This window comes from Pleurodeles waltl, chromosome 3_1 (assembly GCF_031143425.1).
Source record: "Pleurodeles waltl isolate 20211129_DDA chromosome 3_1, aPleWal1.hap1.20221129, whole genome shotgun sequence".
Lineage (NCBI taxonomy): Eukaryota > Metazoa > Chordata > Amphibia > Caudata > Salamandridae > Pleurodeles > Pleurodeles waltl.
In genome coordinates, this window is record NC_090440.1 from 40,005,087 (window position 1) to 40,032,950 (window position 27,864).

The 27,864-nt window shown below is 45.4% G+C and overlaps 1 protein-coding gene across 5 annotated transcripts in view; it reads right to left on the reverse strand.

Annotated features, from left to right (window-relative positions):
- TSPAN18 (tetraspanin 18) overlaps positions 1–27,864 on the reverse strand; it is a 295,772-nt gene that overhangs the window by 14,746 nt on the left and 253,162 nt on the right. For all 5 annotated transcript variants that reach the window (XM_069221789.1, XM_069221790.1, XM_069221792.1 and 2 more), the window contains 5 exons: positions 24,325–24,433; positions 23,204–23,398; positions 20,519–20,593; positions 19,444–19,542; positions 3,932–4,111 (listed from right to left, as the gene is read on the reverse strand). In XM_069221789.1, coding sequence (XP_069077890.1) covers positions 3,932–4,111; positions 19,444–19,542; positions 20,519–20,593; positions 23,204–23,398; positions 24,325–24,387 — 612 coding nt within the window. In that variant the 5' untranslated portion in view covers positions 24,388–24,433. The remainder of the gene's footprint in view (positions 1–3,931; positions 4,112–19,443; positions 19,543–20,518; positions 20,594–23,203; positions 23,399–24,324; positions 24,434–27,864) is intronic.

The window sequence follows — 27,864 nt, forward strand, 5'->3', positions numbered from 1 at the left end:
GCAGCTTAAATAATCTACTCGACCTAACTGTAATGTACTTGACCCGGAAACGGGTCTTAAATTGTGTGATCCTAGGCAAATACTGTATTTTACAGTCACCTTTTTCTTCATTGTCACATATGAGCGCACCTTCAAATATGTGAGTTCAGCATTTCTGCTGTAAAAAAAATCCTCTTTTGTTCGATTAAATACACTAAAAGGTTGCTCCATGTATAATAAATCTATCCCACATATAGGATACACTTGATCCATGCATGACTTGCCTCTTAGTTTACTAATAGCTTTGCCATCACAGCAGGTGTGTTTCTAAGTTTATGTTTAAACACTCACTTTTAATAAATATATTATAAAAGCATGATCTGGTAGCACACTGTCATTTACAGACAGTAAATTTCCAAGAAATGTCCAAAAACCTTCCCAATAACTTGCAGCTTCACTCATAAAACAATAGAGGGATTCTGACTCCCGCCGGCCGCGGTATCCGCAGGGCCAGAGGGAGCCGCCAGAATACCGCTGCGCGGTCACAAGACCGCTGCGGGTATTCTGGGTTTCCCGCTGGGCTGGCGGGCGACCGCCAGAAGGCTGCCCGCCAGCCCAGCGGGAAACACCCTTCCACAAGGATGCCGGCTCCAAATGGAGCCGGCGGAGTGGAAGGGGTGCAACGGGTGCAGTTGCACCCGTCGCGATTTTCAGTGTCTGCATGGCAGACACTGAAAATCATGGTGGGGCCCTCTTACGGGGGCCCCTGCAGTGCCCATGCCATTGGCATGGGTACTGCAGGGGCCCCCAGGGGCCCCACGACACCCCATACCGCCATCCTGTTCCTGGCGGCCAAAGCCACCAGGAACAGGATGGCGGTATGGGGGTCGGAATCCCCATGGCGGCGCAGCAAGCTGCGCCGCCATGGAGGATTCCCCAGGGCAGCGGAAAACCGGCGGTACACCGCCGGTTTTCCGTTTCTGACCGCAGCTGTACTGCCGCGGTCAGAATGCCCTTGGGAGCACCGCCAGCCTGTTGGCGGTGCGCCCGCGGTCCCCGGCCCTGGCGGTCCATGACCGCCAGGGTCAGAATGACCGCCATAGTGTATTAGCAATAATCTGTGAAAATTGGGTTTCAGAAAACATTTATCATTTGCACATGACCAAGTAAAGTGTTCTGACATTTTTTCATCCTATTAAAATATTTTTTTCATCACACAGAAGTACAGAAAATAGTCTTTCACAGCTATAATATATTTTGAAATGTTTGTAAAGCTGGCTTAGTTATATAAATGTTGTGTGTTAGGAAAAACCTGATACCAACAGCCTTTCATTTCACATTTGTCAGAGAGCTCACCTTACAAAATCCTGGAACTCTGCAGTCGCTAAGAAAAGTATTTGTATTGTAAAAAGACAAACTGACTTTTGACCGCTGCCTCTGAACATGAGCAAATGGGACAAGAATAAGATTTAAAGGCATCTTAATTGCTAATTCAGTTTCTGACTGAACAGAACACCTATTCCTTGTCCACTCGCCAGAAGGGACGAGTAGGATCTAAAAATAGCTCGACCTCATAAAATAAAACTCGCCATAGCGAGTGGTGGAGTAGATTTTTCGAGCTCTGGAGTGTATCCAGGTGCTGAGGACCCTGCTGTGAGGATGATGTCCGTAAGTAAAGGGGGAGTTCATTCCAGGAGTTTGCGACTAGGTAGGAGAAGGAGCACCCGCCACAGTTACTACGGCAAGTGCGGGGGTGTGCGCGAGGGAGAGGAACGTATTACTGTGGTCTTTGGCCTCATAGATGATAATAAATACTTTTGTTGTGCATGGCCTCATAGACATTAAATATTACTGTGGTGCATGGCCTCACAGACAACATTAAATATTACTGTGGTGCATGGCCACACAGGCACAATTAAATATTACTGTGGTGCATGGCCTCACAGACAACATTAAATGTTACTGTGGTGGTGGCCTCAAAGACAACAATATATATTACGGTGGTGCATGGCCTGAGACACAAGATTAAATATTACTGTTGTGCATGGCCTCACAGACGACATTAAATATTACTGTGGTGCGAGGCCTTACAAGTGACATTAAACATTACTGTGGTGCATGACCTCACAGACAAAAATAAATATTATTGTGGTACATGGCCACACAGATAACATTAAATATTACTCTGGTGCAAGGTCACACAGATTAAACTAAATATTACTGTGTCGAATGGCCTCACAGACGACAATAAATACTATTGTGGTGTTTGGTGTCAAGGAGTTGGGTAGCTGAGGAGGGTCCTTGGTGATGTCAGCAGGTACACAAAAACACTTTTATAAGGGGTGTGGCTGGTTTGAAGTCTGCATCTAAATCTCAGTCTCTTCCACCTCCATGTAGCTGTGACTTCAGCTATTTGTGAGGCAGTCATTGTAGAGATGTGGTTACTTGGTGCACATCTAATGCTGAAGAAGAAACACAACACTGGTCCTGTTTCTATGGAGACGTTACCAGTCAGTAACCACCTTGGTAACAAAAGCATCAGAGAGCAGGAAATTGTTAGCTTTTTGTGTAAGACCTTTTTTAGGGGAGCGAACTCTGAGATACTGACTGGTCTTGGAGGTGTTTTCTGGCATTCGTTAGAAATCACCACACATCCAGTCTTGTGTTGAGGGCATATTACTTCTTGGAGTTGCAAAGGCCAGCTCCTTTGGGGGTGAAAGCCCTCAATCTACAGCAGACACCAAGCAGCAAGACCAGTGTCACACATAGGTAATGTATTAGTTTGTCTTTTTTCCTGCATACTGTTTTTCCACATGATATACTCTTGGTGTGGTAGATTACTGAAAAAACTGCTTGTATTAATGATGGTGTCTTTCACAAGAGGTGAAGGTCACATTTTGGTGCCTTGTTTTTGCACAACTTAGAGCAGATTCTGTCAATTGCCTGTGAGGACCCGACGAATCATCAATAATTTTGCACATTCTCATATGACCTTGAAATAATGTCAACTCCGAAACAAAGTTTTATACTCTGGTGCCAGGCTCGCCGTCGCCTGCTCTTTTCCTACAGCAACTGAATCACAGGGCTGAAGTAACATTGTAGAGCAGAGGTTGAAAAGTTAGGGCTGTCTAATTACAGAAACTCTATATCCGGCGCCAACATTGCAAAGCTTTGAGAAACACAGGTGTGCTTTCCTGACCCAACCACTAGATGGCAGGACATGCACAATAATTGGACCTTTAATTGATTCCCACTGCACAACGATCCATGCTCCCATGGGAGTTCAGCAACAAGGAGAGCCGGTCCACATGGCACGGATAGACAGGATGGGGTATTTGGAGCAAAGAATATTTCATAATTTCCAGAAAAGTACTTTTAGGGCCATATTTTGGGATGTTCCAAACGGGAACAGCAGCAGGTCACTTTTCTGCGATATCCTCCATCACCGGGAAAAGGCAGGAATGCACCGTATTTAAAAGAATACTGCACATTCCTGTCCTTCTCCCTGAACTGGTGCCCTTCAGGCTGCCTAGCACCAACGCAGGTACCCTTGCACCATGGTGCAAGCTTGCCTCTGTTGCATGTATGACTGTTTTTGTGCGTGAAGGAGCACAAAACTTACTGCAGAAAAGCTACCCTGAGATTTTTCCTCTTTCTATTCCTGCAGCACACATGGAAAGAGGGAAAAAAGAAGGAGAAAATAAACATATTCCCCCTTGTTATGCCTCTCCTGAGGTGGTGTATGTTTTTGGCGCATTCCCAGGCTTACAAGTTCTTGTAAATCTGAGTAACGCAATGCAAACCAGGCCATAAACATGGCTTTTAGTTTTCAAATTTCATCTTAAGAAAAACACCACCATGGGCAAATAATAAACTGTTAGCCCATGCTTTGTGAAGAGGTCTCAAGTCGCACATCAGGGCTAGGGAGTAGAGTAAGTAGAGGTTGACTTACCTCTGTATTCTGGTAGATCTCTCCCCCCATCAGACACTCCTCCTTGCTAAGGAACTCTGCGGTCCGCGATGGGGACGTCCGGCGGCAGCAGTCCTCCGGCACCAGGTCATCAGGGTAGTGCGAGTTAAAGTACAGGGCATCCTCGAAATCCTGCGGCCCGTTCACTCCACAGCACTCGAACTGAGGAAGAGAACACCAGGAGAGATGTTACTAACAACGCTTTACTAAGGCCTCTTTAATCATTATTATAAAGCTTAATATAGCGCCTCGAAACCCAGGGCAGAGAGTTTTACGTTGTGGAGCAGCTGTGGAGGAGAACACCAGGAGAGATGTCACTTCACTAACGCCTCTATTCATTATTATAAATTTTAATATAGCGCCTTAGAACCAAGGGAGCTTTACGTCGTGGTACAGTGATACACAGTACAGATGCAAGTAAGACAATTCACATAATGAGCACTTTTAACAGCACATCAGTACAGGTGAGAGACCTCTACAACTGGAGACATTTTACACTGTCCAGAATCTTGTAACTGATGCAGGCTACGTAAGGTGTTTTTTTTAAATGTGCTGTTTGAGGTCCCTCTTGAGATGGAGGTGGCCTGTCTGACATGCACCAGAGGAGCACACCAACATTTTCATTAAAAGACTGGCTGAGAGTGGAGGTCTTTTTAAATCTGGGTGTGCGTGGCTTGAGAAGAGACAGAATGGAGATGAGTGCATTGCGCAGACTGCAACATGCTATTTAAAATACAGCCCTGCCAAGTGTCACGCATCTTGTGTTAGAATAACACATTTTCGGTCATTTACCCACATTACCGCAATGCCTGAGAATGTCACGTAAAAGAACCGGGCCGTAAAGCGCGGTAATTCCTTCTAAATTAGGGGTCTTCAAACTGGGGGGTGGGTCCCCATAGGGGGGTCTCAAGTGATCGCAGGGGGGGCACCAGGCTCTGGCCAAAAGAAGCATTATATAGATAACAGTGCCTTGGTTTAAGCAGAGAAATGTAATTGCATTTTAAAAAAGGTAACAGTCCTTAACTGCAATGTTTAAACAAGTCTTGACATATTTAAACATTGCCATCTTGATAAAATAATTGTGAAAAATTCTGAGGGAGGGCTCAATTTTTTTTTTTTCAGCTGGGGGGGCGCAGCATTAACAAGTTTGAAGACCACTGTTCTAATTCCAGTTTCTCCTTTTACAAGGTAAGCTCAGAGTAGTGTTTTATCAAAGGCCACAAGGTGGCGCTGGTGTACAACAGGAGGAATAGGATTCTCCATATATTGCGATATTTATATGGTTCCCTCGTTTTCATCGCTTGAATCTGCCTGCGAGAAAGTGTCACTCATGGTCGCTGACATGTCACTCATAACCAGTGGCGTAGCGTGGGTTGTCAGCACCCGGGGCAAGGCAAGTAATTTGCGCCCCCTTACCCGGGGCAAGGCAAGTAATTTGCGCCCCCTAACCCGTGGATTTAGTCTCTTCCAAGATGTTGCGCCCGGTGCGGCCGGCCCCCCCTGCACCCCCCACGCTACGCCACTGCTCATAACTACACAAAAATTATGAAAATATCACACATAGCAATTTGAAACCTTGGCAGCTATGAAAATGCCATACACAGTTGGACATGTTTAACCAGCACAGCAGGTCCAGGCATCGGTCTTGTGAAATGTGCAGATGGCTTAGCGCCCGCTGTTTCCACTAAGAACCAATGCTTTATATATAAACTGCAAATGAGCCCTTTAGCATTATTTATGTGAACTATGCCACAGTGATCCAGTAGGTGGCGCTTGTACACAAAGCATGAGCCTCTTTAAATGGTCCACCCATGCTGAGAATTGCATAAGTTTGTATGCATATTTTTCTCATACTGCAAGCTGTCCAGAGAGTGCTTATGGAGTCACTCTGGTGACACGTCATTTTTGTATGCACCTCAATCGTGACATGACTTGCAATGGCGTTCTGAGTTCCATTTTGGTCGTACTGGTGGTTGCATGGATTTATGATTTGAGATATGTTTCAGAGCTGACAGCTCATACAGTCAGGGACATCTTAAGGATTTGGGGGCCACGGGTCAAACATAATTTGGCCCCCCGCTTGGAAAAACTCTGAATTTATGATCTATTTTCAGCTCATTAACGCCCTCAGCAACTATGGTCTGATCACTGACAACCCGACAACCCTTTAGGGCGGGGCCTGTCCTCCAGGAGGCTCCCCTTTCAGTGCAAAGCCTTTTAATATTTATGAGATATTGTAGACCCGGGAGCCTATTTTGATATTGTGCAGGTGGCCCCTTCATTATTGAGCTATGCTGTTGTGTGGGACTTCCTGAAAGCTTAATGATGGGACCCACCGAAAGGTGGGGGCCCTGGAGCAGAGCCCACTTTGCCCATGCCTCAAAATATCTCTGCACACAGTGCCACCTGTATAACACAATATCATCTCTCTTCACAGGATTACCTGGTGTTGAGCCAATATCACCTAGTGGCAAGGAAGGCGACCTGGAAACCTCTGCACTGTGGGTTTTTTATTCTTCTTTGGTGCCTTAAACCAGTTGCCCTTTAAGGAGTGTGAAAAACACCAATATACGGGCAGCAGTCTCAGCAGGTTTTGTTGTTTCTGGAGAATGGAAAGAGTGAAGGGGGAAAGGTGCAGAAGTGCCTATCAGGAAGCTCTTGACATGAAGCCCCGCCCCCACTCAGGCGTGCCTCTCACTGTGAATTTTTAGGGTCAAGCGCGGAAGCACTCTGGCCCTTGTAATATCTCTGAGGGGTTTTAATCACATCCATCAGTTTGGTTGGTTTGTGGGCTTGCTTTATAAATACTCGCTTGATTTCATTAGTGAAAGGCATGCATACATCATGCCTTTTCCGGTGTTCAGACCTCCTCAAGAGCACCGGTAAACTACTGAAAACTTCCAAGGCTCTGTGTTTTCCGTATGGTTTCTGGACTACTTTTTCTTTCCTATGCAGCGCGATCTCGCTGGGCAGTAGTTGCGCTCTTTGCATGACATCAACCCTGTTACATGGATAATTGCACTTTTGTCAATACATTTGACTGCAAGCGACATTATGTTTCCTTTTGTGGGTCTCCTTTACGCTCATGGTGGCTGTTGGCTCACTTATGTAAAACTGTTTTACTTTTCATTTTCAGTATATGTGGCACGAAAAGTCCGGTTAGGAGTTTACAAAGCTAATAGCTCTAACCCAAGCAAATGCGAGACCCATTGCACTGCAAATGCTTGTTTTTAAAGTTGTTAGCTCTAATACAAACTGGTGCACTGTATGTGCACTCTAGTCCTTTCTGTAGGTCTTTCCTTAGAGTAGCAGTGAATAGTGCCAGGGACAGCTTTTTGCCTGGGTGAGCTGTGCCAAAGCACAGGGCGCCAATCCTCAGAGAGGCGTATGAAGCTGCCTACATTTAAGTGAGTCCCTCTCACTTGGCTCAAATGATTTATAGACTAAATTGAATACTTTAATCCTTTTTTTTTTACTTGCTGCAGGTGCCGTCTTACACCCCATTAGCCCCCTTCCTTCCCCTCCCATCTCCTTCTCACCCCACTTCCTGACACACACCAACACTGCCATTCGCACCACCAATAACTTTGCACTAGCTTGATGGAGCTATGCTGTGAGTGTATCAGAATATTTGGGGAGGTGCAGGGAAGTTTGTTCTCAGAGGTCAGTTACAGCTTTGTGTGAATGACCTGTAAACACAAAATGGACCCCCTGCCATATCATTTTATTCACCACCTGCAGGGAGGGTGTCAAATGTATTTCCGCCCAGGGCGCTATCTGAGCAAGGGTCGGCAGAAGGCACAGATACACAGCTGCACCTCGACACTGGTCCTTACACGTTTACGTAAGGGACCATGAAGGTCCTTTACTTCAGTCAGTCTAGTGCTACTGTGTGTGCCAGTTGGGAGCTAAAATAATGTGCATGTTGCCAGAGGCGCTACAAACCTTGCTGGTGGGGCAGAGGAAAGTGTAGCACAGGTTGTTTACGCCTATCCAAAATTCTTCTCAAATGCTAAACGCTTACAAAGTGCTTTTGCGCTACAGTTGTAATGCAGCGCCTCAAGCAGGCAGACAGGAAAATGGGCTGAGAGACATCAGGTGAACTAAAAGGCTGATGTGCATTGTTACACAGCACGTCACATCCCTGATGGGGTTCCAAAGCCATCCGATCTGCATCGGGTTCTTGGAGTGTGTAGATGACAAAGGCATTTGGCTGCAGTTTGGCCAGGGCTTTAAGTTGGATGAAAAAACTAGGGGATCTATCAAAGGGGTGTGGCCTGTATAATTAAGGGTGGGCCTTAAAAACACGCACGCTAAAAATCTGTGCTTATCAAAGTGTGCCACCCCACTGGTATTTTGCTGCTTATTTCTGTCATTGCATCCAAATATATTATACATCAACTGACATTACACTTAAAACAAGCCAGAACTATTGGCTTTGTCAATGGTTGTTAATTATGTAAGATAAATGCAACAATGGCTTTGTGGTATATAATATTGAAAATGTTTCAGTTCTGAAATGAGAATGTGAAATAGCTATAAACGAGTCTTTGAAGTTACATCAAAGGCAGAGCAGGGTGGTACTCCTGCCGAGGTAAGTTTTTTTTTTTCCTCCTGAGAGAAAGGGCACTAATGGAGAGCCCGATAGGGACCCGTCCCAGCACCTGCTTTTCAAAACTGACGGTTCTGAGCCCCAGCAGGATGCCGCGCACTAAAAGCCTAGAGTTTGGCCTCCATGGGCAGTGATGGGCGAGTTGGCTGACTCTACGAGCAGAAGGGTGGGTCAAGTCAAGGGCAACAGACAGGCCCAGATAAAGACCTTTAGAGGCCCTAAGCACTTAAAAGATTTTGGTGCCCCCACATATTTCTAATTCAAAATAGAAACAATAATAAACTGTCAAATTAAATTCAATTTTTCTAAATGAAACAAATAGTGCCCATGCAATGGAGTAAGTATGTATGTACATAATGTGTCTAAAAGTGATATATATTTACAAATTTACAAATGTACAAGTTTTATCAACATATAATATATATAATTTTATCAACTTATAACGGCTACAGGCTCCCGGGGAGGCGGGAGGGCGCATGTGAATCTGCAGCGTCTCATGCCACGAACAGATGGTACACTGGGTAAGTGACATTTTCCATTCAATGGCATGTGTAGCTGCAGATACACATGCTGTGCATAGACTAGTAAGCAGTTACCTCCCCAAAAGCGGTGGTTTAGCCTGTAGGAGTTGAAGTGGTTTGAAATAATGTCCGTAATACTGCCTGTCCTACTGTGGCTTGTTGTGTTGTTAACCCATCTACACAGTAATGTTTCGTGAATGTATGAGGCGTAGACCATGTGGCTGCCTTACAGATTTCTGCCATAGGTATATTTCCTAGAAAGGCCATTGTGGCGCCTTTCTTTCTAGTGGAGTGTGCCTTCGGTGTAATAGGCAGGTCTCTTTTAGCTTTAGCATAGCAGGTTTGAATACATTTAACTATCCATCTGGCAATGCCTTGTTTGGATATTGGATTTCCTGCATGAGGTTTTTGAAAGGCTACAAACAATTGTTTTGTTTTGTGAAATTGTTTTGTTCTATCAATGTATTACATTAGTGCTCTTTTGATGTCTAATGTATGTAAGGCTCTTTCGGCTACTGAGTCTGGTTGTGGAAAAAAGACTGGGAGTTCCACAGTTTGATTTAGGTGGAACGGTGATATAACTTTTGGTAGAAATTTGGGATGTGTGTGGAACCACTTTATGTTTGTGTATTTGTATAAAGGGTTCTTGTATAGTAAATGCTTGTATTTCACTTACTCTTCTAAGAGACGTGATAGCTATGAGGAAGGCTACTTTCCAGGTTAAGTATTGCATTTCACAAGAATGCATGGGTTCAAATGGTGGACCCATGAGTCGAGTTAATACAATATTGAGGTTCCATGAGGGAACTGGTGGTGTTCTCGGGGTATGATTCTCTTTAGACCCTCCATAAATGCTTTTATGACTGGGATTCTAAAGAGTGAAGTTGAATGTGTAATTTGCAGATAGGCTGAAATTGCTGTGAGATGTATTTTAATGGATGAAAAAGCTAGCTTAGATTTCTGTAAGTGCAATAAGTAGCTTACAATGTTCTTTGTTGACGCATGTAGTGGTTGAATTTGACTATTATGACAGTAATAAACAAATCTTTTCCATTTATTTGCGTAACAATGTCTTGTAGTAGGCTTTCTTGCTTGTTTAATGACCTCCATACATTCTTGTGTAAGGTCTAAATGTCCAAATTCTAAGACTTCAGGAGCCAGATTGCTAGATTGAGCGGTGCTGGATTCGGGTGCCTGATCTGTTGTTTGTGTTGAGTTAACAGATCTGGTCTGTTTGGTAGTTTGACATGAGGTACTACTGACAGGTCTAGTAGTGTTGTGTACCATGGCTGGCGAGCCCAAGTTGGTGCTACTAGTATTAGTTTGAGTTTGTTTTGACTCAATTTGTTTACTAGATACGGAAGGAGTGGGAGAGGGGGAAAAGCGTAAGCAAATATCCCTGACCAACTCATCCATAACGCATTGCCTTTGGATTGAGGGTGTGGGTACCTGGATGCGAAGTTTTGGCATTTTGAGTTTGCTTTTGTTGCGAATAGTTCTATTTGCGGTGTTCCCCAGTTTTTGAAGTAGGTTTGTAGTATCTGGGGATGAATTTCCCATTCGTGGGTCTGTTGGTGATCTCAACTGAGATTGTCGGCCAACTGGTTTTGAATTCCTGGAATGTATTGTGCTATTAGGCGAATGTGATTGTTAATCGCCCAATGCCAAATTTTCTGTGCTAAGAGACACAGCTGTGATGAGTGTGTCCCCCCCTGTTTGTTTAGGTAATACATTGTTGTCATGTTGTCTGTCTTGAATGTGTTTGTGGGCTATCAACGGTTGAAATGCTTTCAATGCTAGAAACACTGCTAGTAGTTCTAGTTGATTTATATGAAGTTGTTTTTGTTGAGTGTCCCATTGTCCCTGGATGCTGTGTTGATCGAGGTGTGCTCCCCACCCTACCATGGAAGCATCTGTTGTGATCACGTATTGAGGTACTGGGTCCTGGAAAGGCCGCCCTTGGTTTAAATTTATAGGATTCCACCATTGAAGCGAGGAGTGTGTTTGGCGGTCTATCAACACTAGATCTTGAAGTTGACCCTGTGCTTGTGTCCATTGTGTTGCTCGACACTGTTGTAAGGGCCGCATGTGTAACCTTGCGTTTGGGACAATGGCTATGCATGAAGACATCATGCCTAGAAGTTTCATCACAAACCTTACTTGATACTGTTGATTTGGGTGCATGCTTTGTACTACGTTTTGGAATTCTTGTACCCTTTGTGGACTTGGAGTAGCAATCCCTTTTTCTGTGTTGATTGTTGCTCCTAAGTATTGTTGTATTTGACACGGTTGTAAGTGTGATTTTATGTAGTTTATTGAGAACCCTAGTTTGTGAAGGGTTTCTATGACGTATTTTGTGTGTTGAAGACACTGTTTCTGAGTGCTGGTTTTTATTAACCAATCATCTAGGTACGGGAATACGTGTATGTGCTGTCTTCTGATATGTGCAGCTACTACTGCAAGGCATTTTGTAAATACCCTTGGTTCTGTTGTTATCCCAAATGGTAACACTTTGAATTGGTAGTGTACTCCTTGGATTACAAACCTTAAGTATTTTCTGTGGGAAGGATGTATGGGTATATTGAAGTAAGAAACCTTGAGGTCCAATGTTGACATGTAGTCTTGTTGTTTGAGCAAGGGAATCACGTCTTGAAGTGTTACCATGTGAAAGTGATCTGATTTTATGTAAAGGTTTAGTGTTCTGAGATCTAAGATGGGTCTCAGTGTTTTGTCCTTTTTTGGTATTAGAAAATACAGGGAATAAACACCTGTTCCTTTCTGATGGTTGGGCACTAGTTCTATTGCCTCTTTTGCCTCTTTTTGTAATAACGCTTGGACTTCTAGTTGTAATAGATCCAAGTGGTGTTTGGACATGTTGTGTGCTTTTGGAGGCACATTTGGTGGTAATTGTAGGAATTCTATGCAATAACCATGTTGGATAATGGCTAGGACCCATGAGTCCGTAGTTATGTCTTCCCAATCTTTGTAATAATTTGTGAGTCTCCCCCCCACTGGTGTTATGTGTTGGGGATTTGTGACATTGGAGTCACTGTTTAGTTTGTGGGGTTTTTGGGCTTTGGAATTTACCTCTTGTTTTAGGAAACTGTCCACCCCTATATTGACCCCGAAAACCTCCTCTTTGGTATTGGCCCTGGTATGTGGGTCTGGCCTGTGAGGTTGAAGGTTCTGTGCTTTGGGCCCTCTAAAGTGTGGCTTCCTAAAGGTGCCTCTGCTCTGTGGGGAGTAAAGCGCGCCCATGGCTCTGGCTGTGTCCGTGTCTTTCTTTAGCTTTTCTATAGCTTTATCCACCTCTGGCCCAAACAACTGTTGTCCATTAAAAGGCATATTAAGCACAGCCTGCTGGATCTCTGGCTTAAATACCGAGGTGCGTAGCCATGCGTGTCTCCGAATAGTGACTGCCGTGTTCACTGTTCTGGCGGCTGTGTCCGCTGCGTCCATAGCCGATCGTATCTGGTTGTTGGAGATACATTGGCCTTCTTCCACCACTTGTTGTGCAAGCTTTTGAAACTCTTTGGGAAGATGTTCAATGAAATGCTGCATTTCGTCCCAATGAGCCCTGTCATATCTTGCCAATAAAGCTTGGGAATTGGCAATACGCCATTCGCCATTGATTGGCTGCTTGCGTTGCAACCCTTTTTCCTGCTGCATCAAACTTTAGACTTTCTTTCTCGGGTGGTGGTGTATCCCCAGAAGTCTGTGAGTTTGCCCTTTTCCGGGCTGCCCCTACTACCACTGAGTCAGGTGCTAGTTGTTGCCTGATGTAGACAGGGTCCGTATTGGGAGGTTTGTATTTTTTCTCCACCTTAGGTGTGACGGCTCTGCCTTTGACGGGGTCTTGAAACACCTGTTTCACGTGTTTTAACATGCCAGGTAACATAGGCAGACTCTGGTATTGGCTATGTGTTGATGACAGGGTATTGAATAAAAAGTCATCCTCTATAGGTTCTGCATGCAGTGCTACATTGTGAAAAGTAGCTGCTCTGGACACCACCTGCATGTAAGCAGTACTGTCCTCTGGTGGCGATGGTCTTGCCGGGTAGCAATCCGGACTATTGTCAGATACTGGTGCATCATATAGATCCCATACATCTGGGTCATCTTGGCTCATCCCTGTATGCGTTGGTGATTGCATCATTGAGGGTGTTGCAATTGGTGACTGTTGTGGTGAGTGCTGTGGCAAAGGCTGTGGCGAAAAACGTGGTGGAGTTTTTTCTTTAGCCACTTTTGCTTTTGGCTGTTTTTCTGTCTCTTGGAAACCGAGTTTCCGTTTCATTTTAATTGGGGGAAGAGTTCTTATTTTCCCTGTGTCCTTCTGAATAATGAACCTTCTTTGTGTATAGTCTGGCTCTCCCATCTCTAATTCTTGTGCAAATGTATGGCCTTGTAGTTGTGATGAAAGGCCTTGTTCTTCTGAATATGAGCTCTGTTTTGGCTCCGAGGCTGGGTGTTTCGGCACCGGAACTTTTTCCGCAGTCTTTTTCGGCTCCAAAGCCACCTTTTTCGGTTTCAGGGTGCCGATATCTCGGTGCCGAGTTTGGTCGGAGCTAGTATCTCGGTGCCGAGTATACTCTGTGCCGGTATCTTGACCGGAGTCGGATGTCTTCGACACGTGTGTGCCCTTTTTCGGTGCCGATGGTTGGTCACCGTGCTTACGGGTTAAGTCATGGCCTGCAGGCGGTGGCGTCCCCTGGGCTTTCATTATTTTTGTGTGAGTTTTGGCCGTGGCAGTTTTACTTACTGTTTGTTGCCTCGCTGGCTGCTCACTTTCGGCCTCGTCCGAGTCTGAATCAGGAATGGAGAAAGTCTCCTCTTCTTCGACGTCGTGGTGTCCTGCCGGCGTCTACACCATTTGAAGCCTTAGAGCTCTCCGGTCCCGTACCGTCTTCTTCGACCGAAATGCCCGACAGGCCTCGCAGGTATCCTCTTTGTGTTCGGGGGACAAACACAAATTACAGACCGAATGCTGGTCTGTATAAGGATACTTATTGTGGCATTCGGGGCAGAAGCGGAATGGGGTCCGTTCCATGAGCCTTGAAGAAGCACGCGGTCGGGCCGACCAGGCCCCGCCGGTGAATGAAAGCCCCAAAGGGCTACCGGAGCTCTTCTTTTCTTCGGTGTCAATATGTTATTACTAACCCGATACCGAATGCAAACAATACCGTCAAATTTTCTGGGATTTAACTAACTTTCCAAACCGAAACACGGAGCGAAGAGTAACACGTCCAAACCCGATGGCGGAAAGAAAACAATCTAAGATGGAGTCGACGCCCATGCGCAATGGAGCTGAAAGGGGAGGAGTCCCTCGATCTTGTGACTCAAAAAGACTTCTTCGAAGAAAAACAACTTGTAACACTCCGAGCCCAACACTAGATGGCAGGATAATGCACAGCATGTGTAACTGCAGCTACACATGCCATCGAACATATATATATATACATATATATATATATGTGTTTGTATGTATTTCTTTTAATTATTGTGGGAGCCCCTTTTTATGGAACCTCGTTCGGCTGCACCATTTGCAGTTTTGCACCATACGGTCCATGGTAAATCCGTTAATGGAACATTTCTGTGGTGCCCCCTTCCCCTGATGCCCTAAGCACATGCTTACTGTGCTTAATGGTTAATCCTGCATTGCTACAGACCAGCTGCAACCTGCAAAGGAAAGAAACTGAAGCACTCTAAACAAAACAGAAAAAAACTGAAAGTTACAGAGACAGGGACTGACATGGGGAATGTTCTCTCCCACCCTCAACCTTTTGGAAAGCGCCTTCAATGCACATGGCTGTATAGACAGGCTTTGTTTATCCACTTCCAATTGGTTTAACATGTCTTTTATGCATTAATGGACATGTAGGCAGTGATGTACTGACCATCTGTACTTGTCAGATATCACTCAGTCACGTGGCCACTCACTTGCAGTGCTTACAATGACATACAAATAAGAGGTCCGTAGCACAAACGCAACATTAAAAGTGTATTTACGGTACCAAGGAGGGGTTTGTACTTACACAGTATTTTCATGGCTCTTTGCTGCATATTTCATACCTATTTCAGGATAAGATGAAAAATACAGCAGTGCTACCAGCATGTTGCTTTACATGTGCCATGGTAGTTCAGGATGCCAGTCCTTTATGTGCAACCGGTGTTCAAAACACCACTTGTGCTGCAAAATATGGTACTTTCTGCACTCACTGTGCAAGGAATCAAAAAATACCGTGCAAGAAAAGGGGCTCAGATCTGCTGCGATAATGATTGAACATGCACTCTCAGCTTTCATGATGGGGTCTGCGTGCACCCAATGGCGCCACGTGTACACTCACCATGATCGTCAGGGAGTTCAATGTGTACAGAGTGGTGAACAACCACGCTCGGCATATTCATGATGAAACCCTGCATGTAGATGATGACTTTAGGAGTAGACTTACTTCGATGATGAGGGTGTATTTTGTACACCTAACAGCACTGCACACGCTCTTGGAGTTCATTGTGCGCAGAAATGCTGTGCACGCACACTCAGTGTGCTCACAATGGAGTCCTGCCTCATATACCCGCCTCTTGTGTACACTTGGGGCCTAATTACGACCTTGGCCGATGGGATATAATGGAACTTGTAATACGGCGGGCGGGATATCCGTCACGTTTGTGAAGGAGTATCCCATCCGCCAAGGTCGTAAGCAGGCCCATTGTTCTACATTTGTATTTCTCAAAAAGAGTTTCTAAACTCTCTAACAGATGTGCTGCACGTATCCTCAGAAGAACAGAAGATTTTACATGTTGGATGGCAACATATAGATAGAAATGTCATATATACAGATTTTAGTAGTAAGACAGACTATGGGCCTGATTCACAAAGGAAAACTTACAAATTTGTGTAAGTTTGCTCTTTTTCTGTATTCACAAAACTGTGACTTAACAGTAACTCTACGACTGCGGAGTCTCCGCAGTCGAGGAGAACTCTGCACACAAAAAGATAGGACAGGTCTATATTTTTATAGGCGGAGTTCTCCGCCCCAACTGCGGAGTCTCCACAGTTGTAAAATTACTATCGCAAATCATACCCTAGGTGAGTAAACCAGCAGGAAGGCATCAAGTGCACTCACCACAATAATGATGTGTTCCTCATTCATAGAACTATGCTGCAAGCAGGGTTTTAACTGGGGGTGGGTCCTGCCGCATCTCAAATACAACAATTAAACAAGCATTTTCAATGCAACGGGTCTTGCACTTGCTCGAGTTAGACTTATTAGCATTGTAAACTTCTAACCGGACATTTCTTGCCACACAATTTAAAAGAAAAAAATTGCAGTGAGATCATGCTGAAATTGAAAACAGAAAAACTGAGTGCGGTCGGGCTATGTGGAAAATAAACAGATAAAGTAGTCCGGAAACCATGCTGAAAACATCGAGCCTCATATGTTTTCAGTAGTTTACTGGTGCTGTGTAGGTGGGCTAAACACTGGAAAAGGCATGACGTATGCATGCCTTTCACAAATGAAAGCAAGCGAATTTTAGAAGGCAAGCCCACGAACCAATGAAAGTGACTGACATGAATGGGCGTGGTTGGAAGCCCAAAGAGAGATTACTACAGGTGACGAATCGCTTTGCGCTCGCCCCTAAAATTGACCTTGAAACTGGTCGCCACCGGCGCCTATATTCATATCATTAACTCTACAGCCAAAGCAGAGATCAGGTTCTTAGCCATGATTGTCAAGTCTCCTAAGATATTCCATGTCAGTAATGCAGTCCTCGTTTACAGTCTACATGTTTTACGTCATTGTGCATTCCCTCCAAGCATCTCCTTTACCCGGATGCTGCATTGCATTATTGACGGCGCCAAAGGGAAAGAAAATGCAGTGCTTACGGGTGAGTGGAGGATTTTGTGGGAGACCACGGCGAAGTTGGAGGAGGTGAAATGCAGTGCGGAATGAGAATGAAAAGACGGTGCTGAGGAGGGAGGAGAGGATGCCAGGTTTAGAGAAAGCGAGGATTTCAGAAAGATGTGGGGAGAAAAAGGGTGCAACTCACCGACTGAGAGACCGCAGAGGAAAGAGGTGTGCAAGGGAGGATGCGAGTAATCTAAGCATTGAGAAAGATGTAATGCGTCTGTGCCTGAACGCCATTACACGCATTACTAAAATGGTAATGCAGATGTATGCCCTAACATGAAAGGATGCATTTCATTACTGAATTGTCTCATTTTGATGCCAGCCTGCAGGCCACTATAATCTTAGTATGCCTGCTACATTACATGCATTTCCTACTGAAGCCACTTTATGTGATGTTGTACAGTTGCACATTTTTGCCTTGTTCGTAAGATCGTCAGTAAGAATCAAGAATTTTAGAAATAATGACATCAGCACTTGTCTGTGCCGTCAGCATCTGTCCTTCAAGGACGTCTGACATTCTCTCTCATGAGAAGATCCTCGAACCTTCTCCTTATTTAGTTTTATGTAAACATTATTGATCACTTACCCTCGTTCCCGTTCACTTGTATTGAGAAAAAATGTATACAAATGCGAACTGAATGTATGGATTTTAGCATTATATGCTCCATCTGATCGAGGGGGGAAGCGTAGGTCTCTTGAAACAGCAATTGCCGCACACAATTTTGCTTGCAAATTGGCTATTTTTGCATTAAGCACATGATAGACTCTATAGGCTACCTAGGGTGCTGGGTGGTTTTACAGCTCTCCAAAGACTTCTATCCCCCCCCCCAATCCTTCGTAATGTTTAATTCACTTTCTCATATTTTCAGAATTGAAACATTTTCAATTAGAATTGTTCACAACCAAATCATTGCTGGTTCCCATTTACATGACACTACCAAGAAGCATTAGCAAAGACAAAAGTTCTGCCTTGTTTAAGGTAAATGAGCTGGTTGTTGCGTGATATATCTGGATGCAATAACAGAAACCTCACAGAGAGGCAGCCAGTACTGGTCTGGTGGTAAGCTGTATGAAGGACAGGATTTAAGTTTACATGTTTTACACCGAATGCTTAATTATACAGCTCATGCATCTTACAAAAGATACCTAGGTATTCTTGCTTGCCACCATTCTCTAAAGACCCGCCCCCCTTCTAATACGCTGTTAAAGCACTGGTTGCCAGCATGCACTTACCGCGAGCTATCAGAATTTCACGTGCACAGAAAAGCACTGCATGAATAGGTATTTCAATTGTCATAATATCGAGATATCGAGATACTCGCGTCATGATTACCTGCGCATTGTGGTCATTTACTTCAGGAGTAACTTACTTTGCAGGTAAGGTGGTAGGTAGTACTTTCAACCATAAACATCTTTGTAATGAGTACTGATGTAAAGGTATCATACCCATGCACGGTGATCATTATGGTGGCCACTGTTACATGTACAATGTCACTGTGATAGTGACTTAGGTTCCACGCGCACAGAAAGGTGGAAGCACTCACCGTGGTCATGACAGAGTTCAACATCTAGACAATCGTGATATACATACGCACTCACTCTTATAACTGGATTCAACATCTAGAGAAGGGCGCTGCACATGCACTCACTCACCACAGTCATGACGGAGTTCAATATCTAGAGAAGGGTGCTGCACATGCGCTCACTCACCGTGACCGCGAGTGAATTCAATATCTAGAGAAGGGCGCTGCACATGCACTCACTCACCACAGTCATGACAGAGTTCAATATCTAGAGAAGGGCGCTGCACCTGCGTTCACTCACCGTGGTCATGACTGGATTCAATTTCTAGAGAAGAGTGCTGCACATGCACTCACTCACCGTGGTCATGACTGGATTCAATATCTAGAGAAGGGCGCAGAACATGCGCTCACTCACCGTGGTCATGACTGGATTCAATATCTAGAGAAGAGTGCTGCACATGCACTCACTCACCGTGGTCATGACTGGATTCAATATCTAGAGAAGGGCGCTGCACATGCGCTCACTCACCGTGACCGCGAGTGAATTCAATATCTAGAGAATGGAGCTGCACATGCGCTCACTCACCACAGTCATGACTGGGTTCAATATCTAGAGAAGGGTGCTGTACATGCGCTCACTCACCCTGGTCATAACTGGATTCAATATCTAGGGAAGGGCTCTGCACATGCGCTCACTCACTGCGGTCATGACTGGATTCAATATCAAGAGAAGGGTGCTGCACATGCGCTCACTCACGGTGGTCATGACTGAGTTTAATATCTAGAGGAGGGTGCTGCACATGCGCTCACTCACTGCGGTCATGACTGGATTCAATATCTAGGGAAGGGCTCTGCACATGCGCTCACTCACCGTGGTCATGACTGGATTCAATATCAAGAGAAGGGTGCTGCACATCCGCTCACTCACCGTGGTCATGACGACGTTCCACGTGGAGGAGAAGATCTGGCTGCTGTTACTCCCCTGGTAATGCTTCTTCATTTCCTTGGTGAAAAAATCCCTGGACAGCTGGAAACAGGAGAAAGCAGACTTCTGAGTGATGACGTCAGAGGAACATGGACTCTCATAAGGTGTTGGGGCACTTGGCAGCCGGAGGTTACTTCAGGTGGTCAGGAGGACCACCTGATACCCCTAGGTGGCCCATTGGTATTCTAGGCACTGAGATTTAAACCATGGTCTGAGTGGTAGTACAGATAGCGCCAGTCACAGAATGTAAACAGACATCCGAGTCTGTAGCGCCCACCTTTTTCAACAAGCACGGGCAAAGGCAACTGGTGTCAGTTTTTCATCTGGGATATGACCCAACGACTTCATCAGGGCTGTACAATGGAACTTCCATCAGATTGAAATTAGATCAATTCCCGTCCCTACTTTTTTGGACTACTCAGATAGCTCAGTGTTGCTTTCAAGACCTTCCTAGTCCATAGGACCAGCTGAGAAGTCGAAAAAAGTAGGGACGGGAATTGATCTAATTTCAATCTGATGGAAGTTCCATTGTACAGCCCTGATGAAGTCTTTGGGTCATATCTCAGACGAAACACGTGTTGGCTGGAGTTTGATCTGAAGATGATCATGGAAATAAAACTGTGAAGCTCACATCACATCACTGGACATTCTAGGACGTGTGCCCTAATATATATAACTGTCATGTTGCGTGAAGAGGGCACATGGCAGCCATCTTAGAGTGTATATTTTTTTTAATACTTTAATGATGGACATCATCTTGGGTTAACGTAATGTGACACAACGTCATGGCTGTCTTAATTAACAGTGAATCCTCACCAAAGAGTGACACAGAATTACAGAAATTACTCTGATTACGCCAGCGTAATCGGAATTCTGCCTAGGCATTTCAAAAACCACTCTGTGAACAGAGGCGGTCACCTCACGCGGGCCTCCGCGGCTTTCTGTGTCTTTAAGGCAAGTCAACTAAACGTTTTCAGAAGCAGGAACCTCACCAGCCAAACCTAAGAGATGCACTTACGTTGTCTCTGAAGATGAAAGCCAAGATGGCGGCGGAGAGCTCGGCCAGGAAAATCAGGAGAATGAACAAGAAGAACTGAAACAGAGAAGGTGGAGAAGGAGCGGCTTGTTAGAAACGGTGACGTAGTTCCTCAATAAGCACTGGCGCAGCAAGGGTGCCATAGGCACTAACGCAAACATGGAACATGGGCCCCCTACCCCCAAAATGAGGATTCGAAAAAGCTTCTGTAATTTTGGTGCAAAGAGCCCCCCGCAGCTCTGGAGCTCGCTGCCACTGCACCTGCTGCACTATTTATAGCTGTGGCGCTGCAAAGCGCGGTAAATGCAAGAGCGATGCCCTGTGAGTCTCTGTTGGTGCCATCCTTGAACACCCCCCCCCCCCCCGCCCGGGGGTTTACTTCTAGTCTACCCCCTCAATGTCACCAATCAATGTTCAGCTTTGAGTGACCCAAGTTATAGACAGCACTACAGAATTGATATTTCTCAAGCTCCAAATTGAACAAAAAAGTATTACAATTGGTGTTGACGACTAATTAAAGTGCCTGGAAGCCCAAGGGGATACTGAAATACAGGGATAATGGGCACACGTTCTGCTTTAATCAGATAAGTGACTGGTTCTGCCTGAAACTACCTGTCTGAAAAAATGTCAAAGCTTTCCGACACACTCAACAATATAGTCAGCTGTTATGCTATAATGTTTTTAATGCACTTTAAATCACTGAAACGTTATTTGCACACGCGCAAAAAAAAGCCAGGCATGCTGTGGTTTAACTTTTGCTACTGACATCTGCGGTGATGTGCAGGCCACGAGATCACATCCTGACATGACTAGCTCAGCATTCCTTTCTTCTGAGGTTGGAAAAGTGGCGTCCATCTGATTGGATAATAGTATCACGTGTTATTTGCAGACCCTCTCACAACACTGCTAGTCACCTAGTCTGGGCCAGGAGACTTAGGGCCTGATTCTAACTTTGGAGGACGGTGTTAAACCGTCCCAAAAGTGGCGGATATACCACCTACCGTATTACGAGTCCATTATATCCTATGGAACTCGTAATACGGTAGGTGGTATATCCGCCACTTTTGGGACGGTTTAACACCGTCCTCCAAAGTTAGAATCAGGCCCTTAATCTGAGGAAGATGGGAGTGAAGGAATGAAGGCACCATATACAGAAACTATTTGGCCTCTCAGCTGAAAGAGTGCCTGGTTTGAAGATGGTCTTGCCCTCTAACCCTCTCAAATAGCAGATCACACACTAGAATGAAGGCCCAGCTTTAGGGCAGTGCGACTGGTGCAGCCGCACTGGGCGCTGAGTGGGGGGGGTGCTAACCTCCGGGGGTGAGGGGGCATTGTGTTTAGCAATAACTTACATTTTAAAAACACCTGCTGCAGAGTTCCTTGTGTGTCCGGCTTTCAGGCAACAATAAAAAAGGCAAGATAACTCTTGTGATTAATGTTCCTGCTAGAGAGAGAGATCTGAGTTTTGTCTACTGGCAGTTTTAACCCACCATAAAATAGTACAGAGGGTTAATACACCTGCTTCAAAGAACGCGTACAGAGCAGAGCACAGATCTGTATTTTATGTGGATAGCTCAGTGGGTTACAGCTCCTGTCACAGAGATACTTTTGTTGCCGCAGTTCATAAGATACATCCCTAATATAGAATAGTGACTCTTCCGAACAGTCATCAAAGAGCTGCATGTAAACAGCATGAAACAGATGTTATGTTTTGTTCCTCAGTCTATCATCATCTATTCCTAATATTGCTAAAAATGATTAGTTTGGGTAGACATACATTCCTATTAGTAAAGCCAGACTTTACCTGTGCTTTAAAACAAATGAAATGTGCGTGAGAGAGGGGCTATGGAGAGATGAGGGGCACTTTGCACGGTGGTAGTCAGGGTATCTGAGGAGGAGGTCATGAGGGGAGCCATCATGAGTGTCGGGTGCCACCAGCGCTAAAGCCGGCCCTGCTAGAAAGACTTCTGCCTATAACAAATTCCCCAGACCTCGAATCTGAAATTCTGTAGCGGGAGCAGGGACTATCCAGGAAGGCAAGCCGAAGCAAAACGGGCTAAGAAGGGACAACCTACAAAGAAAAGGAGGAAGAAACTGGACTGTGGTTAAAAATTAGTTAGGCAGAATTAAGGATGCGTACTACTTGGGTCTAAGAGCCAACATGCATGATTCCTAAACCCCATCCAGGGTGTCTCAAGTTGTCAAATGCCACTTCTCAGAAGATCACCCAGGTCTGTGTGTCTTTTCTGCAGTCTGATATTTTTAGTTTATCCGTTGCCAAGTGCACTGCAGGATTATAAGGGCCAGAATGCAAATATAGAGCAGGAATGGAAGGTCTACTCACAGCTGATGGCAGATCTACATGATTAAACCATAACAAAGGAAGATTGACATAAAATTTCAAACGCTTGTCTTTCAGATCTGTGTTTGGACCTCCAGGAGGGATTATGAGAGGATGATGGGTGAGCCGGACATATCCGGGGAGATTTGGATGTCTCCCCTGAACGGGCGAGATATGGATCTTGGAACTTTAACAATGGCGGACAAATGGCACTGAATTGGCTCCAGGAAGCTGAAGTGATGCTAAACTGCAGAGACGTTAGGACACAAATGACAGCCAATCCTTGCTCAACACTAACCAGCATTTATGAGGAGGGGGATACTTACAAACAGCAGCAGGCACTTGTTCTCCCGGATGGCTCCGCAGCAGCCCAGGAACCCTAGGAGAAACAGCAGTGCCCCCATGCCTACTACAATGTAGGCTCCCATGAACAAGAGGGGGTTCACAGCGACAATCTCCCGAAAACCTGTGGGGTCCAAAATCACCCAGATTCCGACCCCCAGCAGGCTGGCACCACAGAGCTGGAACAGGAGAGAAAAGCAGTGTTCAGACGAAGCTTCGCAGCGCTCAACACTCATGCAGACTGCACACTGGTCGCAGGATCACCCTCATTTATTTGTACATATAAACATACAAAGAATGCCTAAACACAGCACATTCTTCAGGATCACAGAGTGAGGTACAAAACTGGAGCCGCAAGACCTTCATTAGTACGAATAGGTACTTTCCGAAAGAGCAGTAGTTTGCTATTAACTAAAATGGAAGTTCAGGATGAGGTACATGAATTTTGGGTTCAAAGGCCCTCTTCCGGCGTGGGAGCAGGGCAATGAAATGCTATGAACTATATCCTGTATGTATGTACGTAAACGCCAGCTCGAAGCAGTGTACAGGCATTTCCAAATATCAAAGTATTTGTGCCAGGGACAAAAATGTGCTCAGTTATAATAAAAATGAACAACAGCCTTTAGTCCCAAACACTCCAAGCAGCGGCGGAAGTTACCCCGCTGCACCTCTCTCCAAACCCTCATGCTCCTGTATGATTTGTGGGAAGTGGCGCTTGGCACAAGTTTCCAATCACAAGGTTGGATTTCAAGGGCAAAAACTAATGGAGGTTCCGAGTGGAACCTTCACAAAGCTTGAAGAGGGCTTAAAGAGCCCTTAGATAGGGCAGTAAAATGCGGGGTTAAGCTGGAGCCTACGTAGGGGCTTCACGGGTCTCCTCCGGTAGGAGGAAACTGACTCAATGTGCCTGTTGGGGTTCTACGTTGGGTAGGTCTGTGGCTTTACTAGCAGCACCTTATTCAATCTGATGTTGGTAGATTTGACAAGCCAATGGTTGTCGTGGAATCCTAGAGGCGACTGTTTCTTAAACTTTAAACCAGACATAAATGGGGCTGCATGGAGGACATGCCAGATGGACAGACGAGAGGTTGACACAAATACTTACAAATATGAAGAAATTGAAGATGAACATCAGGTACTTGATACAGCTTAGGCAATCACCCTCCATGGTGCACGGACCCGCACGGGAGCCTCGCCTCGACACCCCAGCAAGTCTGCAAGGGAGAGGTTTAGAGTGAGACACTGCTCCTCCAGAGCTCACACTCAGCCTCTATGGGTGGACTGGGCAGCCATCATGCTTACTCCTGGCCCAGCCCCCCCACAGAACACCCAGAGTTAAATTAAAAACCAGGAATTAGAGCTCCATTGATCCAGCAACGTCGTGCAACAGGAAACTACAGACCTGGAAAAGAAATCCATGTTCATGGGTACACTAAGAAAATATTTTACGCGAAAACCTGAGAATGTTACTTTTATGATTAGGTCTCAGTTTAACGTGTGTAAAGCTGAAAAAATATTGGTTGCATATCCAGGGGCAGCTCCGTTTATTATGTTGCTTCTATAAAAGTGGATCGGGCCACGGGTGTGCACAGCACTCCCCCTCAATACGCATATATGTTTGGCCGGCTGTCTCGGGCCGGCCAAACATACATGTGCAGTGTGGTCTCTCCAGCCCGGAGAAAGCATACACAGGCTCCCAGTCTGCCTGGGAGTGCCCTGGCTGGGCGCTCCCAGCCAATCCCAATGCTGCTCTGAGCAGCGTCAGGATTGGCTGTAGGGCAGGCTGGGAGCCTGTGCCTGCAGCCTGCAACAACAGAGCAGAGCGGATGGAGCAGCACAGCGTGGGAAAAAAGGTAAGTTTTATTTATTTTTTATTTTTTTGTGCCCCCCCCCTCCCACCAAACACGCCACACAGCCCTGCCCCTTTTCCCTCCCGCGAGCCCCGACTGGCTAGAGTCTGGACTGCCGTTGCCATTGTTTCTGACCAAGATAGCTTTCCTTCACTACACAAATATACCACAGTTTTTGTTGTAAAAGAAAACTACTTGTTTAGATACAAAATAAATGCACTAATATTTTAGTCAAACTACAGGGTTTGCAAACATGTTTAATTAACAAGACAAAGCAGTGGTTAATTTGTAAATAAAAGTGTGCCGGAGCCCAAAACTCTCTTCTGAAACATGCAGCTGCTGCATTTAAATGTACGAGCACAGAATATCGAGGCAGCTTAATCCTAAAGCCATCTAGGGCCGCTTTAATCCATTACAGCCATTCCCTGCCCCTTCAGCTCACGCTTGCAGCTTTCTGCTTTCTCCTTTTGTGACGCTTTTCTGTCTTCTCTTCCTCCGTCTTTCCCATATGTCTTTTGCTCGCAGTAATTGCCTGATGCAGAAAAATAAGGGTCGGCCCTCAAAAAACAGTGCTGGTGCCCCCCACCAGAAATCACTGGCTCAAATTAAGCACTAAGCCAAAGTATTCAGGGTAAGAAAATTTTGGGGGGGTACAGTAGCAATGTGGCAAAGGTTTACACTGCGAGCGTAGCACAGGTCCAATGCCAGTTTGCCAGATCTTCATTAAAGCAACCCCTCAAGCACAGCCCTCCCCCAGTATAGACATTAGGGCCCTCTCTCTCTGCCTGCAGCAGGCTCTCTGATCAACCCATTCCTGAACCCTAATACACTGATAGACTGGAGCGTTCATAATACTAGAACATCACATGCTGGGGCCATCACACTGCACCTGGGAATCTCACACTCACCAAAGGGTGTTGTGTGGGGGCTCACAAAACATGTAATGCACACTCCAAGCATACATGTGTGCCATGTCACATCCACAGAGTCATTCCTACAGCCCAATCACAAGAGACTAATCCATATTCAGAAACACCCCAGGTCTCGGGTGTAACATAAAACAGAAACACATCAAATCTGTGCTGAGCTTAACTTTAAGCAAGCAAGTGGTTTCTGTTGAACGTCAATCAGTAAAGGACAGACTGTTCTCCTTGTTCTTTCTGGGAAAGTGCCTAGAAGGACACAGTGATACTGGACAAACCAGTCGAACAGGATTACACTCCATGGGGCATATTTACAAGCCCCTAGCACCTTCCTGGGTCACATTAGCATCATTTTTTTAACGCTAATGTAGCGTTATGAAGGCTTTTTTGCCGCGCCATATTTACAAAGTGGCGCAATGCTCACATCATGCCACTTTGCACCCCCCTGCACCACATTATGCCTGCGCCAGGCATAATATATGCAAGGGGGTGTTCCGGCGCTAGGAGGCCCGCAAAAATGTCACAGTGAAATCTGCAAGGTTTCACTGCGCCATTTTTGGCTTCATTTTTAACGCCAGCTAAAAGCAGGCGTTAAAATGATGCACCCATAGAAACCTATGGGCCCTCCTTGCATTTTGCTGCACTAGCGTCACATTTTTTTATGCTAGTGCAGCAAAGCACCACAATAGCATCAAAAATTCTCAAGCTATTACCTTAACGACCACCATGGTGTGCCTTATTGTAAATACGGCGCACCCATTGTGTCGTTAGGTGGGGCAAGGGTGACTCAAGAAAACTGGCGCATCAGTACTGGCACGTCAGCTTTTTTGTAAATATGCCTCCATGTTTCTAAACACAGAATTTTTTTCTAGTCGTACATTAAGGTACTTATTTTATATTATTGTTTACATTTTCAAACTACAAATTACATTTCACTCAACAGGACACATAACTAATTAAAATATCTTTATAGGCGTTCTGATCAGTGGCGGCCGGCAGTTTTAGGAGGGAGGAGGGCGGGCGGGAAGCACACACATGCACGCACGCATGCAAACCATTAACAACACTCATCAACATTCAATCATACACGAACGCACCAAACATTAATTTAAAAAGATCACACACACACAAACACACACACTTACTTTCAGCCTCAGAGGCCAAAGGAGGGTTGGGATTGCTGCCTTCCCTCACTGGGTTAAACCTGAAGCATCCAGGTCGAAGTCAATGGGTGACGCTTTCTTCGTCACCCGGGGAGGGCCTTGAGGCACCTTTGCTGAGCCGAGGAGGTCACGCCCATAGGAGCTGTGACCTCTTCAGCCCAGCAAAGTTCCGCTCAAGCAGCCAGGAGTCTACGCAATCATGCATGTCTGCTCCTCGCTGCCTGCCCTAAACTTGAAGAGTGTCTACCAGGCTGCTCTTTGCTCAGCCTGACAGACACTCTTCATGAGAGGCAAAAGGTGGGGGCATGGCCCCTCCGCCCTAAAGGACGGACTGCGCCTGGTTCTGATATTTAATCCCAAGTTTTGCCATGAAGCCTGTGCCCCCCCCCCATCATTTAGATCGTACAATCGAAAACTGGATAAAATCAGAAGGGGCCCTGAAGGCTTTGCTGTCAGAATCTAACAACGTTAACAGGAATAAATTGGAAATAGGACGTGGCTAACTCTTCCTGGCTATAGACACGAACAAAGAACTTTCCAAATTCAGGCGAGAAAGGATTGTCCGCTCTTACAGGCCGCCTGCGCGGCAACTGAATTTAATGCATTAAATAATTATTATAGTGAAATTCTCAGTCTGAGGAGAACAGTACAACGTGGAACGTGTGTTTATTTAATTCACCTGGGTGGCAGGCCATCATCCTGCTGGCTG